This window comes from Scomber japonicus, chromosome 4 (genome assembly GCF_027409825.1).
Source record: "Scomber japonicus isolate fScoJap1 chromosome 4, fScoJap1.pri, whole genome shotgun sequence".
NCBI classification, from domain to species: Eukaryota; Metazoa; Chordata; class Actinopteri; order Scombriformes; family Scombridae; genus Scomber; species Scomber japonicus.
This window is the reverse complement of record NC_070581.1, coordinates 13614864-13641274: the sequence shown is the minus strand read 5'-3', so window position 1 is coordinate 13641274 and position 26411 is coordinate 13614864. Positions and strand designations below refer to the sequence as shown.

Sequence of the window (26411 nt, the reverse complement as noted above, 5' to 3'; positions counted from 1 at the left end):
TTAATTGTCTTTAGGCTACATGTAGCAGAAAACTCATTTGTTGTTCAACGGGACAGAACAATTTATGCTCAATCACACAAGTTAAACGGCCTCAATCAAATGAATTGTTCTGTGCAGATAAAGACTCCGACATTTCCCGGTTTGCTGCAGCTGTAAATAAAAAGCGCAGAGCCGCTGTGCTGTTTGAGGTTTATTTTCGTTTCACTCACCACTTTTCTCTCAGACTGTTTAGACTCATTATCGTCTGGTTTTCTTCTGCATTTTCTCTTTTTGAATGTTTGAGTTATTCTTTATGACAGAATGCAGACCTTTTTTTCATTTTACTGTAAGTGATTTGCAAGGAAACAATCGCTGTGTACTTTATAGCCTATTTGTTTTGTTTATTTTATAACGTTCGAGTAAATGTGGCATACAACAAATCATTGTGTTTTATCATAGGCTATATTGAAATAGCCTCTGGTGTTTTTTAATTAGCACAAATAAATTGTGAATGTTGTGAACAAGATGTTTTCATCTCTCTGCTGCAGCCTGGTAAATGTAGCTTATTGTACACTCATGATGTTTCATTTTCTTAATAATAATAATGTAGCTAATTAATATGCTAATACCTTTAAAAATAAGGCCCTTCCTTGAAGCGCAATAATAAATATGTGGAGGTCCAGACTTATTAATTCTATCTTGACCTTAAGTTAAATTCTCTCTTTCTTTCTCTCTCCTTCAGATTTATTATAAAGCTGTCCGGGACATTGAAGCAGGGGAGGAGCTTTTAGTGTATATGAAGGACGGTATTTTCCCCGAGGGATCCATGGCACCCAACCTACAAGGTAAGATTAATGCGCGTCATTAGCGCACATTTTAAACAAACTCCAACCTGCATCCTGTGCTGCTTTCGCGGCCAACACACACCATAACTTCGCTAATGTGACGGGGGAAAAAGACACCATCTTTCCCTCCAAGTTATTTCTTTTTTGCTTTTTTTTTTCTTCCTCGAGAAATGCGAATTATTCGAACCATAAATTTCTAGGATGGAATTAAATCCCGCATTATTACGTTTGGTTGAAGGCCGTCCTGGACCTGTCATTTGAAATAGGCCTGCCAATAATGAAGACTACTTGTAAGAGACTGGTTTCAATTGTGCGCTTACAATCCTGCAATGTAATAGGCCTCTTTGCCTGAACTAATGTACTAAGGCGTCAAATGCCACTTGTCATATTCCATCCTTAGTGAGTAGAAATGTTCTGTTGACGGGAAGTCAAGTTCAAACAGATATTACTCGAAGCCATGTCCATTGACATAGATTATATGGGGACACTCAGGAAGAATAATACAATTAATATATTATCTGTACGTGACATGGTGTGAGATTTACGGACGTTTAGTAAATTAATGCCCCTGAGAATCGCCCGTGCTCTCAGCAAAATTACAAACAACACTGTGGATCTTGTAAAAGAAACAAGTTGTTTGAACTTGATGCACAGCCTGAATTCAGAATACATTTTTTTTATTATTTCTGTCATCTTGTAGCCTATATGAGTTTAAAATGTGTCAAAAATTTGCCTAAGTAAATTAACAAATCTAGTCCTTAACACGATGTGTCAATGTGTTAAATAAAATAATATTATTCCCTTTAACTTTTGATCTATCTATCTAGGCCTATCCATCTAACCCTAACCCTATCTAAATAATTTGTGTATTTTAGTTTGATCTTTGCTTCCCTTTACTAGACTAAAATCTACGACATCATGGGTTAAGTGCTATGCTACACCTTGCTGTACATTGTCAAGTGGCTCACATTTCAAAGTGTGTCACATTTTTAGGCACTCTCACCCACCCGTCCCTTCTCTGAGTGGGTAACCTGATTTACTGTATACACTACCCTATACGTCAGACTGAATACATCCAATTTTTTATCTCATAATCTAACTTGGACAGCTGCTCCCTGCCGATGTGAGCTTTTCTTTCAAAGTTCACTTGAGCAGAAAAGGGGCCATAGTTCCGCTGCATTTCTTTAAACATCTTGGACTTATTGTGGTGAAATGCTGTTGTCAGGTAATATTGTTTTGTTATGTTTCCCGTCTTTTTGGAACCACAGAAGAAGAAAAAAAACCCTGATTACTCTTACTTGTCATGAGTTATAAAATGGTGGAGGGAGAACAAGATGTGCGTGAGATGTTCTGCAGTTCACCCTTTGCATGATGCTCAGTTTGTGCACACATGTCCATGCCAAAGGAACAGGAGGAAACAGGAGCTAAAAGCAAACTTGATTATTGAAAAGAAGCAGATTGGCATCTTAGAGTATGTAAAAGATGGAACAAAATTGTAAATGATTTTTTTTAATTCCCCTGTGTGTACTGTATGTATGCATGTGAAATAAAGACAGAGAGAAAAGAGAGACACTCCACCTACCAGAGTGTGTATGTCAGAGCCAAGGTATTTGGCTTTGTGTGTTAGTGTGAGAAAGTGATGAATGAAGAAAAAATAAGAGTCAGTTTGTCTACTGATTGAAGATGTTTATTTGTGCATGAGAGAGACAGGGAAGCAGAAAATGAGGAGGAAAAAGACAGTATCAAATTCCACCTACTGTATGGATGAAAGTGTCTGTTTTGTGTTCCATTTATTTGTGCGTGTTTGTGTGTGAGAGAGAGAGAGAGAGAAAGGTAGCAGGGCTGAGTGGGAGCTTGGCAGTGCAGCCCTGCTCTCTGTGTCTGGCTTATCGGAGAAGGAATTTGAAGTAGAGGACTTGAGGAGTCCCCAGAGACCTCACCCATGCTCACAGATTAGCTGCTAAACTGCACATAATTGTGCTTCCCATCGTCTCCCAGAGAGCTATTAGTCTCCCCTTTATAACCCACCCCACCCGCCCAGACCAGACTAACTGAAAAAACACACTCATGCACACATGCAAGCACCTGCATTCACGTGCATCCCCAATAAAAGGCACATACATGCACACCTGAAATCCTTTCAGAGGATTTCTAAACATCCATGTTCCTGTCGCTGGAGGAGTTTGCATACTTTTAACATACAGTCATGCTTTTCCATTTTTATACAAATTAAAGTTTATTTTAGCTGCATTTGAGTCACCTTTATAAAAAAAGTTATCAGTGTTTAAGCTTCAGTAAAACACTCACTCTACATGTGAAATATGTGCACACTGGTGTCAAAGTGGGCTAGTTAGTTTAGCATTTGAGCTCAGTTTAATGGCCCATTGACCAGAAGGTCATTTATCCTTCTCCCCAAGGTTAGACACATTGATGTTGCTACACTAATGCCCTTTTAATGTGTCCAAGAAGTTCCAGCTGGATAAACGGTCACATGCAGTAGAAAACAGGTGAGCCATGCACTGTAAGTCATTGCGGATAAACTCATTTAGTGTAGCTTGAAATGATGGATGGGTGTGCATGGCATGTGGAGACACCTGGGGGGCCAACTCAGGCATTGACTGCTTGGGTCATGGCAAAGAGGGTATGGCAGGTTGGCGCAGAAATCACCATGGGGTTGGCGCCACTGTGCCCCTGCTTACCTCTGTTTCTTGTGGCTCATTCTTTTCGGAAAATGTTCACATAAACACACGCAAACTCGCACACACATACACACGTTTATGACCATGCACAAAGACACTCCACTGGGCTTTCCCCTGATCTGTTGAACTTGGCGTCTGACTCAGGAACTTGCTATTGAAAAAGCTGGCTCGAGTTTTATGCATTTGACCTTGGTAGTGAGAAGTATTGTAAAGGTTATCAACATGGAAGGGGAAGACCAGCCCCTATTGTTTCCCCTGTGTGCTATTACACCTACAGTCCCAGCAAACATTCGCTTTAACAAGCAATTAACTGTGTTAATGAAGGCTACGTTTCACTGCTAATTGATTTCCATTTTATGCGAATGTCAATTGCTGGATTGTTGATTTTACCATTTGAGTGGGAGTCCATTTAGCTGTAACTAACACAGAGAGAGGTGATAGATTTTTTGTTCTTGTTTAGTACTGGGGATCAACAGTTGTAGCAACTGGATACTTAAGATGCAGCCCACAGGCATTAGTGAACATCAGGTGCCAACAAGCACTTAAATGTTTTTTGTGCACAGCGTAACTGGTATTGTCTTGACTCCCATAAAGATTAGTCATTTTTAAATGTATGTTTTTAATGTCAGTGGAAACAAATAAGCTAAAAAAACTTTTTGAGAGATTGTTACGTTTGCTCCCTATCTTTATGAAGACTTTTTGTTCCAGTTTGTTTTGCATAGATAGATATTTCCTTGTAGAAAGAAAAAAACAACATTTTAATCTTTAATTTTCGATTTATTGAAAATATACTGTTGTTTATTGTTGTTTTGTGATGCAATCTACAAGAAAGATATTTTTTTCAGTAGTGTGTGAGACATTTCTTAAAGTAGTTAAAATGGATTTACATATTTCATTGAGCTTAATTATGTGTGATCAGTCAGACAAATCAGTGTTTTTTGTGTGTGTGTGCAGACGAGCAGATGTACCGCTGTGAAGACTGTGATGAGCTGTTCTCCTCAACACTTGAGCTGCGGCGGCACCAGAAGTATTCTTGCTCCAGTGCCGGTTCCATTTTTGACACACTGAGAGAGGACTTCAAACAGGAACGCGAAGACAGCGACGAGCCTGTCCACGAGTGTAAAGACTGTGAGAAGATCTTCCCAAATGAGTACAGGTATACAAACATACAATGATTTTGTATGTGTGTTACAAATATGACTTGTAAGATTTATTGAATTCGCTAATGAACTTGTACTCTCCCTATCAAGTCTGGGCCAACACATGATAGTCCATACAGAAGAGAGGGAGTACAAGTGTGACCAGTGTCCCAAAGCCTTCAACTGGAAGTCCAACCTCATCCGTCACCAGATGTCACATGATAGTGGCAAACGCTTTGAGTGTGAAAATTGTGATAAGGTACAGCATACCCGGCACGTAAGTTGTGCACAGCACACACAGGACTTATCTGCTTCAGAAATTCTGCTGGTCTTGTTTTTTAGGCTTCATTCATAATGGTAGTGGATATAGATCTAGTAATTCAGAAATAACTTATTAAAGCAGTGTATATTTTCATTCACATTGCAAAGAATGACAATGATAAATATGGTGTACACTGTATTTTTATACACTTATTTCAATATATTTATATCAAATTTCAGGTATTCACAGATCCCAGCAACCTTCAGCGCCACATCCGCTCCCAGCACGTGGGGGCACGTGCTCACACATGTCCTGAGTGTGGCAAGACCTTTGCCACCTCGTCAGGCCTCAAGCAGCATAAGCACATCCACAGCAGTGTCAAACCCTTTATCTGTAAGTGAGAGCTTTTGAAGTTAATGGTGCTGTATTCTTAACAGTCCATTTATTTTATACCTCTTTTCTTTCCACCTCATCTCCTTCTCCAACACCCTGCAGTCTCTTCTCCCTTCATGTACTGTATATAAACTTTTTGATACTGTTTACATCTTCAGAACAAAGCACACACAGTTCCAGGGATCATATTTGTATTCATTTATGCTCTTTTTTTGACAAGCTTGTTTTGTAGGCATCACTGTATGACTTGTGGTTTAGATTAGTCTAGACTTCTTTACAAAAAATGCAAACTTAATATTGATACATTATTTTTACTTTATGGATCAAAGACCTATTCCAGTTATTTTCCTCCTTTAAGGTAATTAAATATATGTGTAATATATGTTTCCACTTGTGTATATTGGCAGTAAAGTATTTACATTGTCATTACAAAATTTCACAGTTACACATTAGTTACATTACATTAGCTAGATTAGACAGTTTTAACTTGACTTTTAAAAGCTTTTAAAAAGCTGAGGTTAGTATCATCCTTTTCTAGAGCGATTTCATCAGAAGTTTCCAATCAGATGTATGTGTTGCTGTTGATTTGGTATACAGAGTTAGAGACAGTGTTAAAATGGGTTTAACCAGGCCCTGATGGGCTGCGTCTTTTTGTTCCCCCAGGCGAGGTGTGCCACAAATCCTATACCCAGTTCTCCAACCTCTGCCGCCACAAGCGTATGCATGCTGACTGCCGCACCCAGATTAAATGCAAGGACTGTGGGCAGTTGTTCAGCACTACCTCCTCCCTCAACAAGCATCGCCGCTTCTGTGAGGGCAAAAACCATTACGGCTCTCCAGCAGGGATGTTCAATCCTGGTATCCCAATGAGCTCCAGCCCCATCATGGCCAAGGCCAAGTCCCACCATCCCCACCTTGCTGGTCTAAACCAGTCAGGTTTAGGCTTCACTGACTACTTTCCCTCCAGACCTCACCCTCATGCTGGCTTGCCCTTCTCGCCAGGACCCCATGGCTTCCCATCCCTCCCACATGGTTTCCCAGGTATCTTCCCCCCATCACTATATCCGCGACCGCCTTTATTGCCGGCCAGCCCATTGATAAAGAGCCCATTGGGCAGCAGCAGTCAGGAGGTGAAGCTGCCTCGGAGTCCCTTAGATGCCCCTCCACTGTCCCTGGTTAGCTCCACAAACAGCAATGGAGGTAACAGTTTGAGTCAAGGGGAAGACAAAGAGAGAGAGAACAAACTGGATTTGTCTTCTAGTGGAGAAGCCAAGCCAAAATCTAAGATGGTTGACATGTCTGATGGTAGTGACCTTGAAGATGTTAATACCACAAGTGGGACAGATTTGGACACCACCACTGGTACCGCTTCAGGTGATGGTTCTGACCTGGACAGTGATGGAGAGAGTGAACGTGAGCGAAGTGGTAAAAGAAGGAAGCCGTCTGGAGCCACATCAAGTCAAGAAGGCAACCAATTAGAAGACACAAATAGTGCGTTGTTATCAGCCGTGTCTAGTTCGGGTAACCTCGCTATTGATCGCCCTTTTCTCTCTTCTGCATCAACTCAGCACTCCTTCTTCCCACCACCTGATGAGCAAGCCCTCCCTCCAACCACCACAAATGCCAATGCAGCCACCACTGATTCCATCAAAGCCATCGCCTCTATTGCTGAGAAATATTTTGGTCCAGGTTTGATTGGTCTTCATCAGGAGAAGAAGATGGGTCCATTGCCCTACCACTCCATGTTTCCCTTCCAGTTCCTGCCCAACTTCCACAACTCCCTATACCCATTCAGTGCTGATCGAGGTGCTCTCAATCCTAGCATGTTCTTTAAAGCAGAGCCCAAGTCACCTCGTGAGCAACTGCATAAGATGGTTTCTGGGGCCCCAGAAGCTCCTGCTCATACAGCAGAATCACCATTTGATCTCACCATAAAGCCCAAGGAGACCAAGTTAGCTCCTCCCACCCCAACAAACCCCTCAAACCCAAACAGTAGTACTGGAAGTAGTAGTGGACCTTTAGCAATATCTAGTGGTGAAGAACAGCCACTCGATCTCAGCATAGGCAGCCGGAACCGAGGTGGTCATAATGGTGTGACAGCTGAGCCACATAATCGAAAGAACCACATGTATGGAGTTGGAAAAGGGTGCTCCATCAAGGATGAAACCCCAGCTGGGTTTCCACTCCTCCATTCCCAGTCATTGCACCAATCCTCCATCACCCCGCACCAGCAGCCCCAGGGACAGCCACACCAGCCACCACCCCTGCACTATGCCAAGCCCTCCGCATTCTTCATGGACCCCATATACAGGTATTTCTGCCCCGATTAGACCAGAAACTGCTATTCCCACTTTATCTTTTGTAAACATACATTGAAAAAGGTAGAGGTTGGTGTTTAGTATGAGGTTGAAGGTTGCAGATTAACTCTGACCTCGGTACGTAACCCTCTGCCTTGTTGTTGGTCCAGCAGGGTGGAGAAGAGGAAGCTACTTGACCCCGTAGGAGCCCTGAAGGAGAAGTTCCTCAGGCCTTCACCACCACTCTTCCATCCACAGGTAGACTGACACCATATACACATACACATTTCAAATGTAGGAATGCAGTGCATATAATCTTAGTAGAAACAATAAATGTTACAGTCATCACAAAAGTATAGCAAGGAAATACCAAACAGGGGAATTGACCTCCAGGTATTGCATCCAGGCTGATTATTCCCAGATGCTATCGACTATCATTTTCAAACCATGTATTATGTGAAAATACTTCTCTCCTGCCTCCCACGCTGCTGTAACCTGAATTGATAGAGTACTATGCAACATCATTCCACAGTGTTGATGTTATTTTCTCAAGGGCTCTGTATGATTTCTTCCTTTGTTTACCGAATGGCGCCTGTGTACCTCGTCACTTCTACCTTTTTCAGAAGACACAGTCTCTTATCGCAGCCCCTTTGATAATCAGTCACATTGTTCGACTGTCCCTAGACCCTCCCTACCTCTACAAATCTTGATTACAAAGAATGATAGTATTAATAAAAAAGAGAATAATAACCGTTTGAATTGTAACAAATTGACTCACTTGGCCACGCTAATCTTAGCTGTGGCATTGTTTCATGTACTGGGAGCCCACAGGCCAGCTAATAACTCAACCCCCTCCAAGTTTTTTTCTCTGTGGCTGGCTGGCTGGCTAGATAATAGCACCGTGTCCATCAAGGACATCCTGTGTTTGTGTCCAGGAGAATGGGGGGCTCTTGTTGGGGAAATGGTTTAATCTGACCTGGAAATCTGTGTCCTCTATCAACTGTGACTTTGCAATACATCCATTTGGTGCATATTCAGACAGATGTATATGACATTACACATATATGTGTGTATGCCTGTACAAATATTTGATATAAGAATTGCTAGCATTGATCTTCTTTTCCTGTAATTAGCGAGCCAAAAATTATGTAGCGTTTCTTCTCCTCACCCTGTAGTCATACTCTTCTAAATCTGTTATTTATTATTGGATGATAACGATATGTTTCAAGACCTTGACCTTTAATGTTTTTTAGATCTAGTAGGTTAAACCACAGAATATTTAAGTCATACAGCATTCCAGAGTTTGTAAATGATTACTCATAACTGATCAATAATGCCCTGAAAGAAAAGTTTTCACAGGCTCCCACGTGAAAACGTATCATATCTTATTGTGTCTAAGCTGTGATCCTCCCAGTGATCCAAACACAATGCCACCTCTAATTCGGTCTCATGACGAAATCACCCCGCTCCCCCTCCACTCGTTCTCAGACTGCGAATAAACACATCGAGACGGAGTGTCTGTCCCTGTGTCTCTCCCGTCCCGTATTCACTAAAAAAGGAAGGATGTAAGCTGTTTTTGGCAAATAAACTCCTACATAACCGGCCCCCTTTGTTCACAGGCTTCTAGCGGAGGGGAAGTGGCTATCAGTTGGGGGTATCTCAAACTGTATTGTATGAGTCCAATTGGGACTCTTGAATGCCTCATTTAGCCAGTTTGCCGACCAGCAAGAGTAGCTTCGCCAGAAGGTGAGAGGTAGAGAACAAAGCTGAAGCTTAAGGTGAGGGTGTATGTAGGGGGTTACTGGAGGAATGGTACTTGAATATTTGAGAATGTGCTATAGGTCATAGAGGTGACTTGCCTTTTGCACAACCAACAAGGCTAACCTCTGATAAACTGCTTCCTCAAAGCTTCCGCTCTCTGTCTCTTTCCCTCACTCCCTGTTTTTTCTGACATTGTGTCTTTGTTTTCAGTGCTTACTTTTCTTACAAATACTGTACACACACACAGGGTTTGTGTGGCTCATGTTAAGGTGTGATTAAAGATAAAACACTGATAGCAGAATTAAAAACAAAACTGCTACAATGAACTTGTCGCTAAACTAAAAAAGAAAAAAAAAACTTAAAAAAACAGGATCTCTCAATTATCTTATCTGTGTTTTCTCCACCATCTCCTCATCCTCAGATGTCAGCCATGGAGAACATGACAGAGAAGCTGGAGAGCTTTGGTGCCCTAAAACTGGACACGCCGCCCAATTCACTGCAACATTCGGCTCATCCACTGTTCAACTTCCGCTCACCACCACCTTCTCTCTCAGACGCCATCCTACGCAAGGGCAAGGAGCGCTACGCCTGCAGGTAACTGCTTTGTGGTGCAATGTCTTGTGATGCTGTCTTGTTATTTCCCGACTGTATTATATTACGTTAGCAGCAGTGACAGTAAAACATACATTTTATTTTACTCATCCACACTTTCTCCCTTCCTTTCTGTCCATTCTTCCCTCCAGGTACTGTGGGAAAATCTTCCCTCGTTCAGCAAACCTCACCAGACACTTGCGGACACACACAGGCGAACAGCCATACAGGTATTCTTTTCTATTCTCATTCAGTCTAATGTTGAATTTTGTGAAATATTTGAAACTCACTCTTTGCTCCCAAAGATGCATTAATGTACTTGACTTGATGGACTGTTGTCCTTAGATAGATAAAGTACATAATCAGCATATCCTTTGCCTTTACCTGCCATTATTGTCTTTATTTCAGTTACTGAAAGATTTTCTCTTCTTAAGAAATCTAGATATTTTTTGAAAAATAAGGTGAACTTTAATGGGTTTCTTGCTCACTTCAGCAGATGGGCAGTTAAAAACACCATGAACCCAGCCTTCATTTCTGGTTGAAGGGCAGTCCCTGTTAATTGTGCTGCTCTGTTTCTCTCTTAACTCTCCCTCACATTCCTCTGTTCTCCTGTGGCAGGTGTAAATACTGTGACCGCTCATTCAGCATCTCATCCAATCTCCAACGCCACGTTCGCAACATCCATAACAAGGAGAAACCCTTCAAGTGTCACCTGTGCAACCGCTGCTTTGGTCAGCAAACCAACCTCGACCGCCATCTCAAGAAGCACGAGCATGAGAACATTCCTGGTTAGTTTGCAATATCTATGACTCCATTTTCTCAGAGAAAAGTAAGGCGATAGGAACTGCAATGTGATTATTAAACACGGACTAATATGGATATTATTATTCATATTTAAATAATACATAGTTGGGCGCATAAATGGTTGAGTGGTTAAAAACGCATGCCATGTACGCAGTGGACCACGGTTTGAGTCCCGACCAGTGGACGTGTCACACCCCCCCCCTCTCCTGTGATTTACTGTCAATAAAGGGGTATATGCCACAGAAACAATTGATAATAATACATAGTTCACATTTCCTATTTGGAAAATTGAAATTGATCACAACAGTAAATGCTGAGCTTGGTGCAACAAATTATTTTGTGTGTGAAAACCATTTAATTAAAGAACTCACACCTGTTTTTCTTACTGCCTCACCAAAAACAGCCCTTTTCTGTCCAGCATAGAAGAACACCACTGAATATAGATGGAACACAATATTTTGACTGGTTAAATCCGAGTATTCTGTACTTCGCAATTACAATTGTGTTAACATTTCTAAACATCCTAGGGAAACAAGGCAATATATGTAGTTTACACTTTAATCAACTTATTGTCAGTGGAGCTGTAAACTGTTGTGACATCACAACATAGCAGTACAAACTACATTTTTCAAATACAAAGGGATTAATAAGAGGCAATTAATCAGCACGTTTCTTGTGGAAGAAACCAGATTTTTTGTTTCCTGGGGTGTCCTGACCTCTTATTCTGAGGCAAGTCTAAATTCATTAAAGTATCTGATTTTGTCAAACACAGAGATTTGAAATTTGGAATCTGTTAAATGATTGCATTAGTTAACTGTGACACATCATGTGACTGGTATTCCCCTTCAAAGTTGGAGGCAAACACAACACAAATTATTAAAAAACCCCACAATATCTTATTTTTAATATAGCATTAAAATGGGAATACTGTGTACAATAAACCTTATAATGTTTTGCATTTTCCTTACACTCATCTATTATGTATGTCTGAGAGTCATCAAACTAAACATGCTCATGTGTGCATGTGTCTGTGTGTGTGTATGTATGTATGTATGTATGTATGTATGTGTGTGTGTGTGTGTGTGTGTGTGTGTGTGCGTGTGGGTGTGGCTGGTGTCCATGTGTGTTTATGTGTGTGGATGTGTATGTCTGCACACTTTCCTCAACAGTGAGCCAACAGTCCGGGATGCTTTCCAACCTAGGAACCACCATCTCCTCGCCAAACTCCGAGCCAGACAATCATGCACTTTTAGATGAGAAGGAGGACTCATACTTCTCAGAAATCCGCAACTTCATTTCCAACAGTGAGATGAACCAGGCCTCCAGCTCTACAGATAAGAGGTAAAAAGAAAACACATTTGTATGAACAACAGTTGTATTAAGATTTTTGTCAAGACAGTGATTTTTGAACCATTAGCATAACCTTCTACTCAGTATGCCAAGCCACGATTCTTACCCCCAAACTAATCCTAAATCTAACTCGAAGTTGTCCTAGGTAGTTGTCCAGGTATGTTTGTTCAGCTGACTGCCACATTTGTGCATTCAGTTCAGTTACTCCTTGTCCCTCCTGTATACAACAGCATAACTGCTAGTTCTTATTGAACAGTGCGCTCTAGTGGCTTGAAGTTGCATAGCAAGAATTACTTGAACATCAGAGTTGCTCCTTGACTCCATACTAACAGTATATAGTATGTATGTATAAATGTTCATATATTACTTGCACAGCTATTATATGGTGGATGTCAGTTAAAATGCTACTTTGGAAAGCTACTGCTAAAACACTTGACAAAGCCAAATGTTTATTTTTTAAATATATACTTTTCGTAGTTGTTTTCTACCATCCAAAATGTTTCAATTAATTTTTTTTCACTTCTTCATTGTGAAAATACTACATAATTTTAAACTGAGTAGTATGGAGCTCAGAAAACATACATGTCACTAGTCTTGAGTTTGTCTTAATGATCAATGTTTTTCCAGTTTGATAGATTTTAGCCATGTCTAAAATTTAATTAGAGCTCTCTTTGTGGAGAACTGAAATTTATACCTGCTGAGTACCGCTGTAGTTGCTAAATTACCCAGCTTACCAGTAACTCTGGCAAGAGTGATCACCCTGAGTGTGTTTTTTCCCCCACTCAAAAAACCACAACTTGCTGTGTAAAATAATGAGAATGTCTGGTCTGTTTTAAAAACCAAGAAGCCACTCTGGCCAGTGGATGAAAAGGTCACCTTCATGCTTCAGGTCCTGAAATGCTTTCAGTGTTAGTAGCTCAGCTTGTGGGAAGCTTCAGAGGTTTCAGGCAAGAAGAAGGTATCGGAAAAGAAAAGGAGGATGAAATGTTTTTCTCTTTCAGCCAGCGGTTTTGCCCTCTTTCTTTGAATGTGTTCCCTCTTTGTGTCTTTCATACTCATTGTGAATTCCTTTCTGGTAGTCTCACTTTCTGTCTGTCTCTTCCTCCATCATCCCCCCTTCCTCTTGTCAACACACATTATGGCTAGCAGACTCAGTGGCAATTTAGCCCCTCTGCCATCTGGGATCAATACTGTCTCATCCACAACAAGCTGGCCTGACATTTTAATATCTGTAATTCAGACTAAGTGTTATGCTTTCTGTCTTCCCACCAGACAGCCCACTGTTTATTCTCTCTCTGAGTGACTGAAGTCAAACGCCAAATGCAAACACACATTCATGGATGACTATCTGTAATCGCTCTTAACCGCCCTTGCAACACAGTTTCTCCCCCTTTAAAACTCCTTTTTCAGCATCATAGCAAGTCAAAATAAATCCCTTGTAGCTCTTGTTTTCACATGAAAACTTTGTTTGACCAGTTTCCAAGCTGGAGATGTCATAGATGCTGAGGCAGCAGTGCTGCTCTGAAAAACATTAGGAAGTTTAGATGTACACCAATATTTCCAGCACTTCAGTGTTGAAGGACTAAGAGGTATGTCTCCTCAAGATCATAATCCAGGTCATAATTAGGGCTGGAACAAGGACCCAGGCCATGGCTTGAGCTCATTGGTTTGGATCAAACTAGAGTTGGAGCTGGTTCCTTGTCTGGGACTAGGCTACAGTGTCTGGCAGTTTGGACCCTAAGGGGGATTCAGGTTGAGGCATTTATCGAGGAGATCCACTGATGATGGAGCTCTTCCCCCATCCACCCGCTATACCCATACTCCTGGCCTGCTAACACAAACACCCCACTGACGTGTTTAGACTAAATGACAAAACCCAGGGCCCCCTATGTCAGAGCTACGCTTCTTTCTCTGTATGCAGGCATGGACTTTTTCCCCGCCAACCAGCTTGGCAATTTGATTATGGTGATATTTAATATAGATTGAAAGAGGAGAACTTTTTTCCCCCCTGAAAGTCCCCCTACCCACATTTACCCACCCACTGTGTGTGACCCAATCTTGTCCCTGTGTACCCTTTCCCAGAGGTAATCCTGTCTGATTTGATAAATGTCCACTGTGTGGCAAAAAATGGAAGGGGTAAATTTGCCGTCCCAGAGGAAATGATATCATGAGCCATGACATCGTGGTCTAGGGTTGATGGGGCGGGGGGGGGGGGGGTTGGGGCGCTGGCTGGAAAATGTACAGATGGCAGGTCATAATGGCGCTGTGCTGATAGCCTGTTTGCAGATCAGCAATCGTCTTCCCTCAGTCACACAAAGTATGTTCCACCATCACAGAGTGTCGAGGGCTCAGTCTGGTGCAGGCCATCTCCTGCTCTGTTTCTGAGGAGCTGGTCAATTAATCATGTGTGGGCCGTTTGAAAAGCAGTCTGGGCAGTATGTCAACACCCATGTTGTTTGTGTGGACACCGGAGTTGGGCTGCGCGCACTGTCAACAGATTATTTATGTTCCTCTCTCTGTTCGTGATGAGTCATGTCTTTAAGTGGTCAAAATGGTAACAGCCAATCTAGTTCAAGACCGAACACAATGCACAAAGAAAAAACTGAAAGAAGTTCTCACTTTTCTGTCATTGTAAACATTAAAAAGAGTTGATTTAAATACTGTACATTCCTAAAGTCAGGAGGAATTCTCTTTTAAAAAGTAAAAATAGAGATATCCCCTCTTTCAGACCCTATATACTTCTTTCTCTCAAAATCCTGAGTACTACACCACCCACAATGCAAAAGGATAGTATTTTGTGCTGGCTCTCTTAACAGGCTCGTTCATGCTTATACCCTCTTCTCAACTAAGCTAAGAGACCTTGGCAGCTGTTCTTTAAGACAGACAGTCAGACAGTCGCAATTACAATTGGCTTTTTTAACAATTTTTAACACAAAGACCATGCAGAGCCACAGACTTGATACCCGTGAACTCTGCATGCCTGTTTCTTGTACTGAAATGTCACCAACACGGGAGGAAAGAACCAGTTGTTTCAGAAACGGTTGCCAACATTAGTAACACTTCCTCCCTGCTGTGACCTTTGATCCATCTGCAGATCAGACCAGGCAGAGGAGGAGCGCCCACCCAGCCACAGTTTGTCTAACTCCAAGCTAGGGCTTCAGGGGTTGGATGAGGAGGAAGAGGAAGCGGAGGGCGACGATGAGGAGGAGGAGGAAGGCAGCCTGACAGAAAAGTCTCACGATGAGGCGCCTGAGTCCCCGTCTCCTGTCACGACAGGAGTGTATGAAGAAGACGACGAGGAGGAAGAGACAGAGACGGCTCCATTATCTATGAGCTACGAACACACTCGCAGGTATTCAGTCTGTTATAAACATAAACACGCCACTTAGTCACTCAACTACACAGAGGACTCATAGACACTCTTTACCTAAATCTGGCAACATACACCACAAACACATATCTATTCAACAAATCCTGTAACAGAAACTTATTTTTTCATTACAACTAAAGCCAATCCTAAATAACACAACACACTAAGAAAGACTGAGGGTATAGATTCCCTCGAAAATCCCTCCTGGTTCACCTTCTTCTGAAAGCTTGCTGACTTTATGTAGATTTAGTCTTTTTTGTCATGATCTCATTGTCTCTATTGGCAATTTGAAAACTGAAGGTAGGAGACTGTATATGACAAAAAATAAATCAGCAGCAACAACATAACAAATGCATTAATTAATTAGGAAGGCGGGCTAGCTAAAAGCTTGCTGTACTGAGAATATTGTACAGTGCATCATTTCTTACTTACATCATTTATAACATGATTTACTTTTTGAATCTGTATATATCTGAATATTTGTTAGATTCCTTGTGGATCGTTCTCCCTCAGTTATGAATAGGAATTTCAAAATGGGAAGAGCTTCATTTTATGCTTTTTTTCTATTGAACATTTATGAGTAGGGTGCTGGTTTCAAGGGGTGAGGTCATCTGTTTAGTGAAACCATCATAACTTGATGTGAATAAAGAATGACAACAGTGGTATCTCTTTTTGTATCCTGTTAATTCATCCATCAATATGTTTGCCACAAGTGTAGATCAATAGTCTTTTCATCTTTCGTTTCAGTTTAGCTAATGAGAGGTCAGCTTCTGCTCCGTCTATTTTCTCCTTTTTCTTCCTCCAGTGTTCTCCCGCTAGCTGTCTATACCTTTTATTAATCATACTTCTCCTTTTCTCTTCTTTTCATATTTTATTTCACCTAAATCCCTACCCACACCTCCATGGCATGAACTCTCCATCCATCTCTTCCATCCATCTATCTTACCATCCATTTACTCATCCTTACCAACCCATCTATACCACACTATCTCTGCCATCCATCCATCCATCCCTCGGTGTGCAGGTGTATAGAGGAGGAGGGCTCTCTCTTGGATCTTGAGGGTCTGCCCAGCTTTCCCAAGAGCCTGGATGGGTTACGTAAAGCAGCCAGTGACGAGCAACCCTTTGATGTTAAAGACATATTTAACACTTCACTAGAGTCGGAAGCATTGAAAGAGACATTGTACAGGCAGGCTAAAACCCAGGTATGTGACTGGCTTTTGGATGTCCACTAAGAGAGGAAAGGTCAGGAAAGACATGCTCTGATAAAGACAGCAGGGCCAAAATGGAGATAGGGGATGAGATGGATTTTTTCATGTTTCCAGGGGCTTTATAAAAAGAGGTTCTTAATCCAGTGAATAAATCTGTAACTAAACAGCCCCCTCTGTTATTTTCTCTCTCACTTAACCGACTAACACTTTACCTGTAAACTACTCTTACATTTTCTGTGATCTTCTGATAGTTTTAAAGGATAATTCTGGTTTATAACAATGTGGGCCTTATTGTCTTGGCCATTAGTTCTATCATTTATTTAGCATTCAAGATTACACTTACAAGATTTATTGTTGAAATCAGTGAACATGGCAAGATTGCTCAGTGGAGCAAGAAACACTTGCCATCAGACAATCTTAAAATTATCAATAGAATACAAAAGTTTTATATTAAACCAGAATCCTTCTTTAATTTCTTGACAGGTTGTTGGACAAGTAGAGAGTTACTAAAAACCAATGTTTGAAAATATCAAACCATGCACTTTCCTCTTTATAAAAGTCAACTGTCTTCTCCCACAGGCTTATGCAATGATGCTGTCTCTCTCGGAGAACAACCCTTTGCACGCGCCCTCCCAGAACTCTCTGGATGCTTGGCTGAGCATGGGAGGTGGACCGTCTGAGACGAGCAGCTTTCACCCGCTCAACCACATCTAGAAGAGAGAGAAAAAGAGAGGAAGTGGGAGGAAGAGTTGGAGGAACATTAGTTTCACAAATGGATAGAAACAAGAGACATGAGTGGACATAAGTAGTGAGAAGACATGAAGAGTGGAGAATTCAGTGTCACATATGCGTGTGTGTGTGTGTGTGTGTATGTATGTGTGTCTTGTGTGTGAGTGAATGTGTGTGTTTGTGGGAGAGAGAGAAAGAGGAAGGAGACATTGTCCCTAGGTGAGGGGTCTCACAAAACTGTCAAAGAGAAAGCACTGCTAAGCTCCTGTTGATGTGAAGGACGTGATGAATGCTTCTCAACAGCATTTTAACCTTGCATTACTCTGATCCTCCCCAAGTCCACAAGGCTCACTCCAGCACCAGAGACCCTACGTAAGGCTCTCATAAAGACAATGAATGACTAGTATGTCACTAAAGTCTGTGTACACCGCCTGCTAAAAGCACTGCAGCATCAGCACTGCATTAGCACTGTATGTCCACAAGGTGGTGCTGTTTCACCCGGAGCAACACCAGGAACATAGTGGGCGCGTGCACTATTGTCTCCAGGTTCTCCCCACCAATCATGGGCGACACATTTACTGATCTTGTTTCAGTTCTAACTGCAGAATCAACAATAGCACCACACTAAATGTTACTTGAGGAAATGACAGTTCCAGTAGACTGTTTAAGCCGATTTTTTTGAATGATTACATGGAGAATGATGTTCAATGTTCAAATGTGCACAGTGACTGGTGATTTTAATGAGCTATCTGGGACGTTAGCCATTGTAATTGGTTACCCAACGTGATCATGCTGAAAATGAATTTTAATCACACTCAAAAAATGAGGAAAGTCTTTCTCTGCTTATTCATTTCACATCATTTGTTAATTTTATTTACTTTCTCTCCTCTTAGATACCACAGTATTGTTTCTTTGTAGGCACCACAGTGCTAAATTATTAATATAATTATTTTAGAGAAGGACCAAAATTGTATGATATTGTCATATGATGTACAAAATAACCTAGATGTTCATAGCAAGAGTGGTATGTGCCAAATAACCCATAGAAAATGTTTTGTTCTCTGACAATCATTTCATTTCCAAGGGGCTTGCATTTGCTGTCATAATTTTTTTTTCTTATTATGCTCTTATATATTTGATTTCAGAAGTGTGTGTATGTATTTATTTTTGGTTGTTCTGTCATGACTGGAGGAGCGAAAATGAAGAAAAGTAATTTTATCCCTCTTTTCTTGTTGCTGAAGGAATGAGCGCCTGTCAGGACACGAGGTAGATTCTGAATCTCAAGTTCTGATGCGTCAGTGTGCCAAAATGGAAAGAACCCATGAAATTTATTGTTTTTATTTATAGTGAAAGGTAGCTGTAGTTAGTTTTAGATCCTATTTGGTATAGTAACGTCCTGCAGTGTCCTGTAGTTTGTTTGTTTTTTTCTTGCTTCAGTTCAACCATTTTACCCAATACGCTGAATGTGTCTTGTTCAAGTATTATCGGGGGGGGGGGGCACATTTCGACATCTGTCGCTATGAATGTCAGAAAAGGGCATTATGTTGTCAAACTCTTGTATCTGACTAGTTTCTACCACTTCAGGCTCCCCTTTCCCGCTGCTTTTAATTTGATACGTTTAGTGTAAACAATTAATATTCTTTAAGAAATAGTTGGTCTGAAAGTCTAAAACATAGTCACATCTGCATGAACATCTGGTCTTTGCTACATTGGAGCGAAATAATAGCTGGCCAAGCAAGAAGGAAGGCAAGGATTCATGAAACCAAAAAAAGAGTAAACTAAACCACAAATAGTATTAAAATGAACATCATAATTCTTCTGGCCGGTCCTTCTAATACATGTTAACACAAAAAAAAAATTGTAGTTGATTCTGGATGGGGAAAACAGAAACTCTTGATCATGAGTTTACCTTTATATTCCCTGTTTTTTTCTGAGATCATGCTGAAAACTCATTCCATATGGTCTACAAAATAGCTGTGCCATGGAGGGCCTGAGTCATTTACTGTAGATAACTGTAGATAGCTGCAGAAGGCAGGGGGGATGAGCATTGTTAATAATAGTTGCCTTGGTCCGCCCTGCTACTGGGACTTTCAGAACTAGGCCTGATGCTGTATTTTCAAACTAGCACTTAAACCATATTATGGGTCCAAGCCATAAATTGATCAGGCTTAGATCTTGAGAACTTAAAACACCTATTCAGATTTCTTTCACTTTCAATAGATGAGCAGTAACTTGAGCTCAGCATGGAGAGATAAGAAAAACCTGAAACAGAAGCACTGTAATTTTTCTTCACGACAGCAGGTGGGAGTGTGATGCTAGGACATCTCATTTTTCTAAAGACAGAAGTCTCTTTTTATAATTCTACTGAATGAGATTTCATTCATGGTAAACTCATTGTTTTCCAACTTTAGGTTATAAAATGTAAAGACTTTGGTTGCTAAGGTTTGAGGTTGACTATATGTAGTAATTCTTGTCATGGACTACTGTAATAAGTACGCGCTGTGTAAAGCAAAGGAATTGAAGGCATTGAAGTTTTCCATTTTGCCAACTTCAGAAAGTATTCTGGCAGATGGCCGCTGAAATATATTTCAGCATAATAGAACACGGTTGCTGTTTTCCCCCCACTGTTACAGGAGAAAGTAAAAATATACATATTGTTTCTTTTTAACTGTATAGTATTTTAAAGAATGAAAAACAATGGTGCATTTGTCTGAAGAAAAAAAAACATTGAAAAATATGGGTTTAAATGGATGGTGCTTGTTTTGTTTGAATCTGAGTTGTATATCGCCTCTGTTATGTTTATTGAAAACAAACAAAAAAAAGATATTGTGCATGACGTGTTTAGCAGTCATAATGATGTCCATTTGTGAAATGTGTATCAAATCAAAAAATGAGAAAAAAAAAGAAAATAAATCCGTAGATGCACTTATTGTACATGTGGTTAGGTTAGTAGGTTTGACTTCAAGTTTTTGACTGCCTTACAGATGTTTGGGCAGGTGGCTCTGAAAGATGTAGAAAAGACTTGTGGGAGAAGACATAATGAAAAACAATAAAGGATTGTAGAATAATATTGAACAATTCTGAAATTGCAGTTCTTTTGATGCTTGTGATTATTGAAGATGTACTTTAGAGAAATTTCATTGAAAAGATATGACTGATGTTAATTCTGTAGAATAGCAATGTATACCAAATGTAATCTTTCCAATGCTATGAAGAATTTATACATGAAATTGATATGCAATAAAAACCTGTGTGCTTTTTAAATGAGACGTCCACTGTGTGTTTTAATTACAACAGCAGTAAAACAAGAAGAGGATCAAATGTTTCCCTTCAAATGTATAATTCATTATTTATGGCCATCTAGTGCTGAGGCAATTAGTCCATCAATTAATTAGTCAACAGACAGAAAATGAATCAACAACTTTGATAGCTTATTAAACATTTCAGTTACTGATCCAGCTGAAATGATGATCATTTTAGTTTGAACTTGTCATATTTGAGGATTTGCTGCTTTTTCTTGTTTCATATCACAGTAAAGTTAATACTTTTGGGTTTATCCTCTGGCTCTGTAGCACAACATCTGAACATTATGTGTGCCAAGTCTTATGCTAATATAGTGAAGCACTAGCCTGGGTAGTAAACCACTGCAAAGTTAGAGAGATTTTAGTAGAGATATGTATAGGTGCTCAGTTTTGCCTGGCGCACCGCTGCGCATGCGCTGCATATTGATATCAGTTTATCCAAGCAATATTCTCATGAAGTGCATCAATATGTCTGGAACCCATTGGTCAATATGGACGGCTCATCCCTCTAATGAAAGTAGTGCATTTGGATAAATCTGTCACAATAGCACAGTTCAACCACTAGATGGAGACAAAAGCTGTGTGTTCGCATTGAGGATGACGAGGCAGGCTATCTGCAATTCATCCCCCATGCCATGTAAATAAATGGAAACTGGCTTAAATCGACTCAAAATGATCCAGAGACATTGGAGTAGCTGTTACTAGGAATATTATGCGACCAGACACAACTTTTAACCATAAAAACAGCTAAGGTAAGACAACATTTGGAGTAGTAAATTTACACTGGGAAGTTTGTTTTGATTATTCTTTGACGGTTTATACAGTCAGTAATGCTGGAATCAGTGAAATCTCAGGATTTGTTTGATGTGTTTATGTCGTGAAATTAAAGATATGAGGACCGCTGTGACAGCAGGCATGCACCTTGCTTACGTCGGGAACACTGAAGAGCGGCGAAAAGCGCACCTGCGGTGAGTTGCCATGTAATCTCTACTCTCGGCAGCCGCACGGAGGGCGCTTTTTGCTACTGCGCAGTCAGTCGCTCGTGTTTTACCTGTGTTTTGTTTAGCTGTAAATTGTGCTAGTTTACCAGCTGAGCTTCGTGTGAACAAAGCGGTGTGTCTAGAAGACTATATCCGTGCGTGTTTAACTGTCCTGTGCTGTGTTTACTTAGGCTCTTGTGAGACCAAACAAGCTGTATGAAGAGTAACATTTTATTGATTTAAAAAAGTAATTGGGGGTTGGTGTGATTACTGCCTTTCATCCAGACTTATTTAACTGTTTGTATCTCATGTAGGCCGATGTGTAAGTTTGAACATAGTTTCAATATATTATTAAAAAAGAATTGCATCGATGATGCTGAGTTACAATGTGGAGGTAAAATACAACTACGTGCAAACTGCTGTAAAAATTCAGGAAATTTCATATTTAACACTTTGTAATTCTGAAGGGGTTGCACCATGTATGTGTAAGTTTGAAATGTAAAAATGTGGGATTCACTAAGCAGAGAATAAGGTTTGTTGATATTTGGACACCAACATGAACACCCAGTATGTTGTACAGTTACTGTTTCAAAAGCATGAGAATTATTAAATAATTATTGAGATATTACAGTTTGGACCAAAGTGGAGCACCACTGACTGCCTGACATGCTCAGCAGATAGAACAGCTTACCAGACCAATTGCATTCAACAGCTAAGCTTAAAAACAATAAATCTGCACAAGCAACAACCAAACAACAATTTGATTCAAAGCATCAGGCTCTGTCTCAAAGGTGCTTTATAACTGACCACATCACCATGTGGTGCATATATCCAAAAGATGAATAAACTAAATAATTTCTACAACTTTATAGCTGTAACTAGTTGGGTATAAAAAAGTACAGAATAGGAGTTTTATTATTGACCTCATGGTGGCACTATTGATATCAAGTTTAAATATGTTGAGCCTCTCCAGCAGATCTGCAAGCAATTAGTGTTCAATCCCACTGATCAGAATGTGAATGAACAGGCACAGAGAAATATTACAGAAACTTTATGGTTATAAAAGTTGAGATTAAAATGCAACTACTGCAATAAGGTAATTTAATTCTCATGAATGAAAAAAAACACAGTCAGTTTAAATTATACTCATTATATTAAGAATAAAAACGTAGAGTTTATGTTGAGGTGGTGGGTCTAAACCTTTGTTCAACCATTAAAAATACTTTTGACCAATCTTACAGTTCCTACTGCCAGCTATGATCATTTAAAAACACAATAGTCCACAATTAGTACTTCAATGATATTTATTATTTTATTCAAATAGATAATACTTTAGGTTTTTTTAAACAAAACACTTAAAATGTACAATGTATTAATGTTGTTTCATAAGTAGATACAAGATTGTTTGTTTTTTAATACAGCTATTCTCTTTCAAAGGTGCAGAAGGGATTTTCCTTTCACATTAACATGAGCATCTACATTTCTATAGCACAGAGTACAACATGGTGTAACAAAATCAGACAATAAAGGTGAGATGGAGCAAAGAATAAAAAAGGAATAACAGTGGTGTCTCTGATGTGAATAAAGCTGAAGATTATTTTCATGAAATTATGAAATAAGGGATGTTTGAGCAGCATCACAATTTTCTCATGAATTACTGCACTTCAGAAACAGGTGAAAATGAATGAAACTTCTCATTAAAACAGTTTCTATCAGTAAAGACTGGCACACTTCTACAGTGTGTGAAGAAAAAGGACTGTTTCTTTCTCACATGGTGAAAAGCATATGACCACTGAAGGTGCTATAGTGTTCTCCATCATCATATATCCGTGCGTTACCCCGCAGTTTCAAAAACACAACATCTCCAACCTCTAGAAGCAGTGTGGCACCATTGGCAGAACTCCCATAACCGTCGGTTTGACGCTCATATGCAGTACAAATAAGCTCTCCATTCTTGAACAACATAGCAGCTGAAGGATGTGAACCATGTCCACTTGCACTTACGTAGAACTCGAAGTGGTAGGCTCCTCTCACTGGTGCAATTAAAAACCCTGTGGGACATTTTTGTCATTTCATATTAATGGAGAATCAACTTTTGTAATCAAAAGTCAAATTGATAGTTAAAATCTGTTAATTCAAGTACCTGTGTGTGGGTTGTAGGCGTTTCCAATGTTTGAGATGACGTGTCTGAAGACCAGAGGAGTATGTGTGTTAAATGGTCCATAATGTCCTGAACCTGAAGCAAACAGAGAGGCTGAGAAAGCCACCTGTTTGGCTGAGAGTGAGAGAAACATACTTTAATAATGGCTGATGTTACAGTAAGATGGTTAATAACTATGTATCCACTTCTATTAATATTTATAAAAACAAACCATTATTCTGTGTATTGTCTGATATTCATCATTCTAGGTCAGGTTTTCAGTCATCTAAATGTAAATACAATGAAAGTCTACATACTGTATAAATTAGTTTGGAGTCTTACCTTCTGAATCTCTCTTCAGAGTCTCCACCTGGTTTTCTGTGGAATTTGTCCTGGCTTGAATGGTGATCAGTTCAGATGTATGTGCTGAAAAAAAGTATTTCATTGTCACTGTTTGCATTAAGTTTTGATTTATCCACTGAAATCTGGATATTTTTGAACAAAATACTGTCCAAAAATCCAGTTACAAATGTCATTAATATCCTTTGTAAATACATTTAGGCTTTCAGTGACCTTTAGTGACATTAGGCTTTCAGCTTTCAGTGACCTCATTGTTTCTCATTTGTTATCTTTATAATGTGTTGTATTGATCTTCATTGTTCAATTTATGTACTACACAGTAATTTAAAATATGTCTGAGTAATTTTAAGCAGAAATGATTAGTTATGATGGTTACCTCACCTTGTTGCTGTTGTTTCAAGTTGTCCACTTCAGTCTTCTGCCCCTCCAGCTTAGCAGCCTGTACTAAAAAAGAAGAAAGAAAATGTACAATTAGACATATTCTGTCCAAACAATATTTCTGTCTCGTCCCTCACTCCCCAACACTCAGACTATACCTCCATTATCTCTCTGTAAGTGACTGATCTCCTGTTTCAAGTTGTCCATCTCAGTCTTCTGCCCCTCCAGTTCCCTCAGTTTAGCTGCCTGTGCTGAAAAAAGGGAAGAAAAATATCTGACATCTTTTGTGCAAACAATATTTCTGTCTCGTGCTTCACTACCCGACATACTACTGTACCTTCATTTTCTCTCTGTAGCTGCCTGATCTCCACCCTCTGTTCACCTAACAAGGTGCTCATCTCTCTCAGCACAGCATGAATGTCTTGTGGACAGGCTGGTTGCTGATCACAGGCATTTGCTGGTTCTCCTCCCCGAGATTCAGTCTCTCCATGTGGAATAATTTCATTGTCAGGCTCCGGTTGAAGCTGAGCCGTGGAGAAAGAGCAGATCAGCAGCAGCAGTGGAATAAACATAGTCATCTCCATTCTGTGACTGTCAGTCTGTGCAGTTAAACTTTGTAGTTTCTGTGTTAATCCCAGCCTTATATAGTGTTTTACCCTGGTCACTCATTATCAGATTTTCTTTAATCTAACTCACGTGCAGATAGATAGATAACACTTGGAGCATGTTATCTATAAAACAACACTAAAAACACAACACACAACTAAAACAAGATGATTTATCAGTACCTTTAGTGGTTCATACATTCATTCTCATGTCATCATCAGAAAAAAAAAAAGTTTGTATACATGCAATACCAGTTATTAAAGGACTATTCAGCAAAAAATGATCATCTCTACCTGCTCAAACATTACCAACATGGTTAGATATTGTGAAATCTCTCAGGTTGTGAATTAACTGAGATGAGCACAGGCTTAATGAAAACACAATTAAAAGGGAAGTGAGAGAGTATTTTGGTCCTTGCTTCCTCAATAAATCAATCATGTAATAAAGTCTGGCTTTTTGAAGAACAACAACATTGATATTACACCTTCTCCCCAAACCATAAGACAAGTGGTTAGGTCATAATATGGGACTGTTGTGACTGTTGCAGCACAGTAAAGCTGATCATGTATATTAGTTTGTGTTTTTTTAATGGAAATGAATGCATAAAAAAAGAATGTAACCATTATGATTGACCTTTGTTCTCTCTAATTACAGTGCAATTTTCCATATTTATTCTCTGATAAACAACTAAGAATTCTTAAATCTGAATATACAAGTATATCTTCAAATGCTGGCAGAAAGGAGGAAACACAAACACAAAAAAGATGTTCAGAGCATGATGGATAAAAGCCCCCATCCTTGAAGTATTTTTGGTTTAGTTTTATATGCGATTATATGAACCTAAATGAACTGAACTTTACTGAACTAAACTTTGTAGTTTCTGTGTTTTCCCAGCCTTAAATAGTGTTTTACCCAAGTCACTCAATACCAGATTTCCTTTGATCAAACTCACGTGCAAGTAGATAACACTTGGAGCATGTGATCTGTAAAACAACACTAAAAACACAACATACAAATGAAACAAGATATATGATCCATCATTACCTTTAGTAGTTCAAACATTTATGACATTTCCAGATAAAGACACTTTCCTCAGATTAGAGAGATAAACCAAGGTTTACCAGAATCCAGAGTTAAATGAGCTATAAAAAGTATGTTTCCTCAATAAATCAAGCATAATAGGGTCATTAATAGTCTGAATTTTGACGAGCAACA

The 26411-nt window shown here is 39.8% G+C and overlaps 1 protein-coding gene across 1 annotated transcript; it reads left to right on the top strand.

Moving 5' to 3' along the window:
* The first annotated feature begins 760 nt into the window (after positions 1–760).
* prdm16 (PR domain containing 16) lies at positions 761–17436 on the top strand. Its single transcript, XM_053317933.1, has 14 exons — positions 761–824; positions 4478–4679; positions 4774–4921; positions 5164–5317; positions 5981–7488; positions 7558–7628; positions 7785–7872; positions 9797–9969; positions 10119–10196; positions 10585–10754; positions 11940–12111; positions 15215–15472; positions 16515–16695; positions 17281–17436. The coding sequence occupies exons 1-14, from the start codon at positions 776–778 to the stop codon at positions 17413–17415; spliced, it is 3387 nt and encodes a 1128-aa protein (XP_053173908.1). The 5' UTR covers positions 761–775; the 3' UTR covers positions 17416–17436.
* The last annotated feature ends 8975 nt before the right edge of the window (positions 17437–26411 follow it).

Coding starts and splice junctions, on each gene's coding strand:
- prdm16 (XM_053317933.1), top strand. CDS start 776: ATGAAGGACGGTATTTTCCCCGAGGGATCCATGGCACCCAACCTACAA. Junction 825..4,477: donor CATGGCACCCAACCTACAAG/GTAAGATTAATG, acceptor GTGTGTGTGCAG/ACGAGCAGATGTACCGCTGT. Junction 16,696..17,280: donor ACAGGCAGGCTAAAACCCAG/GTATGTGACTGG, acceptor CTTCTCCCACAG/GCTTATGCAATGATGCTGTC.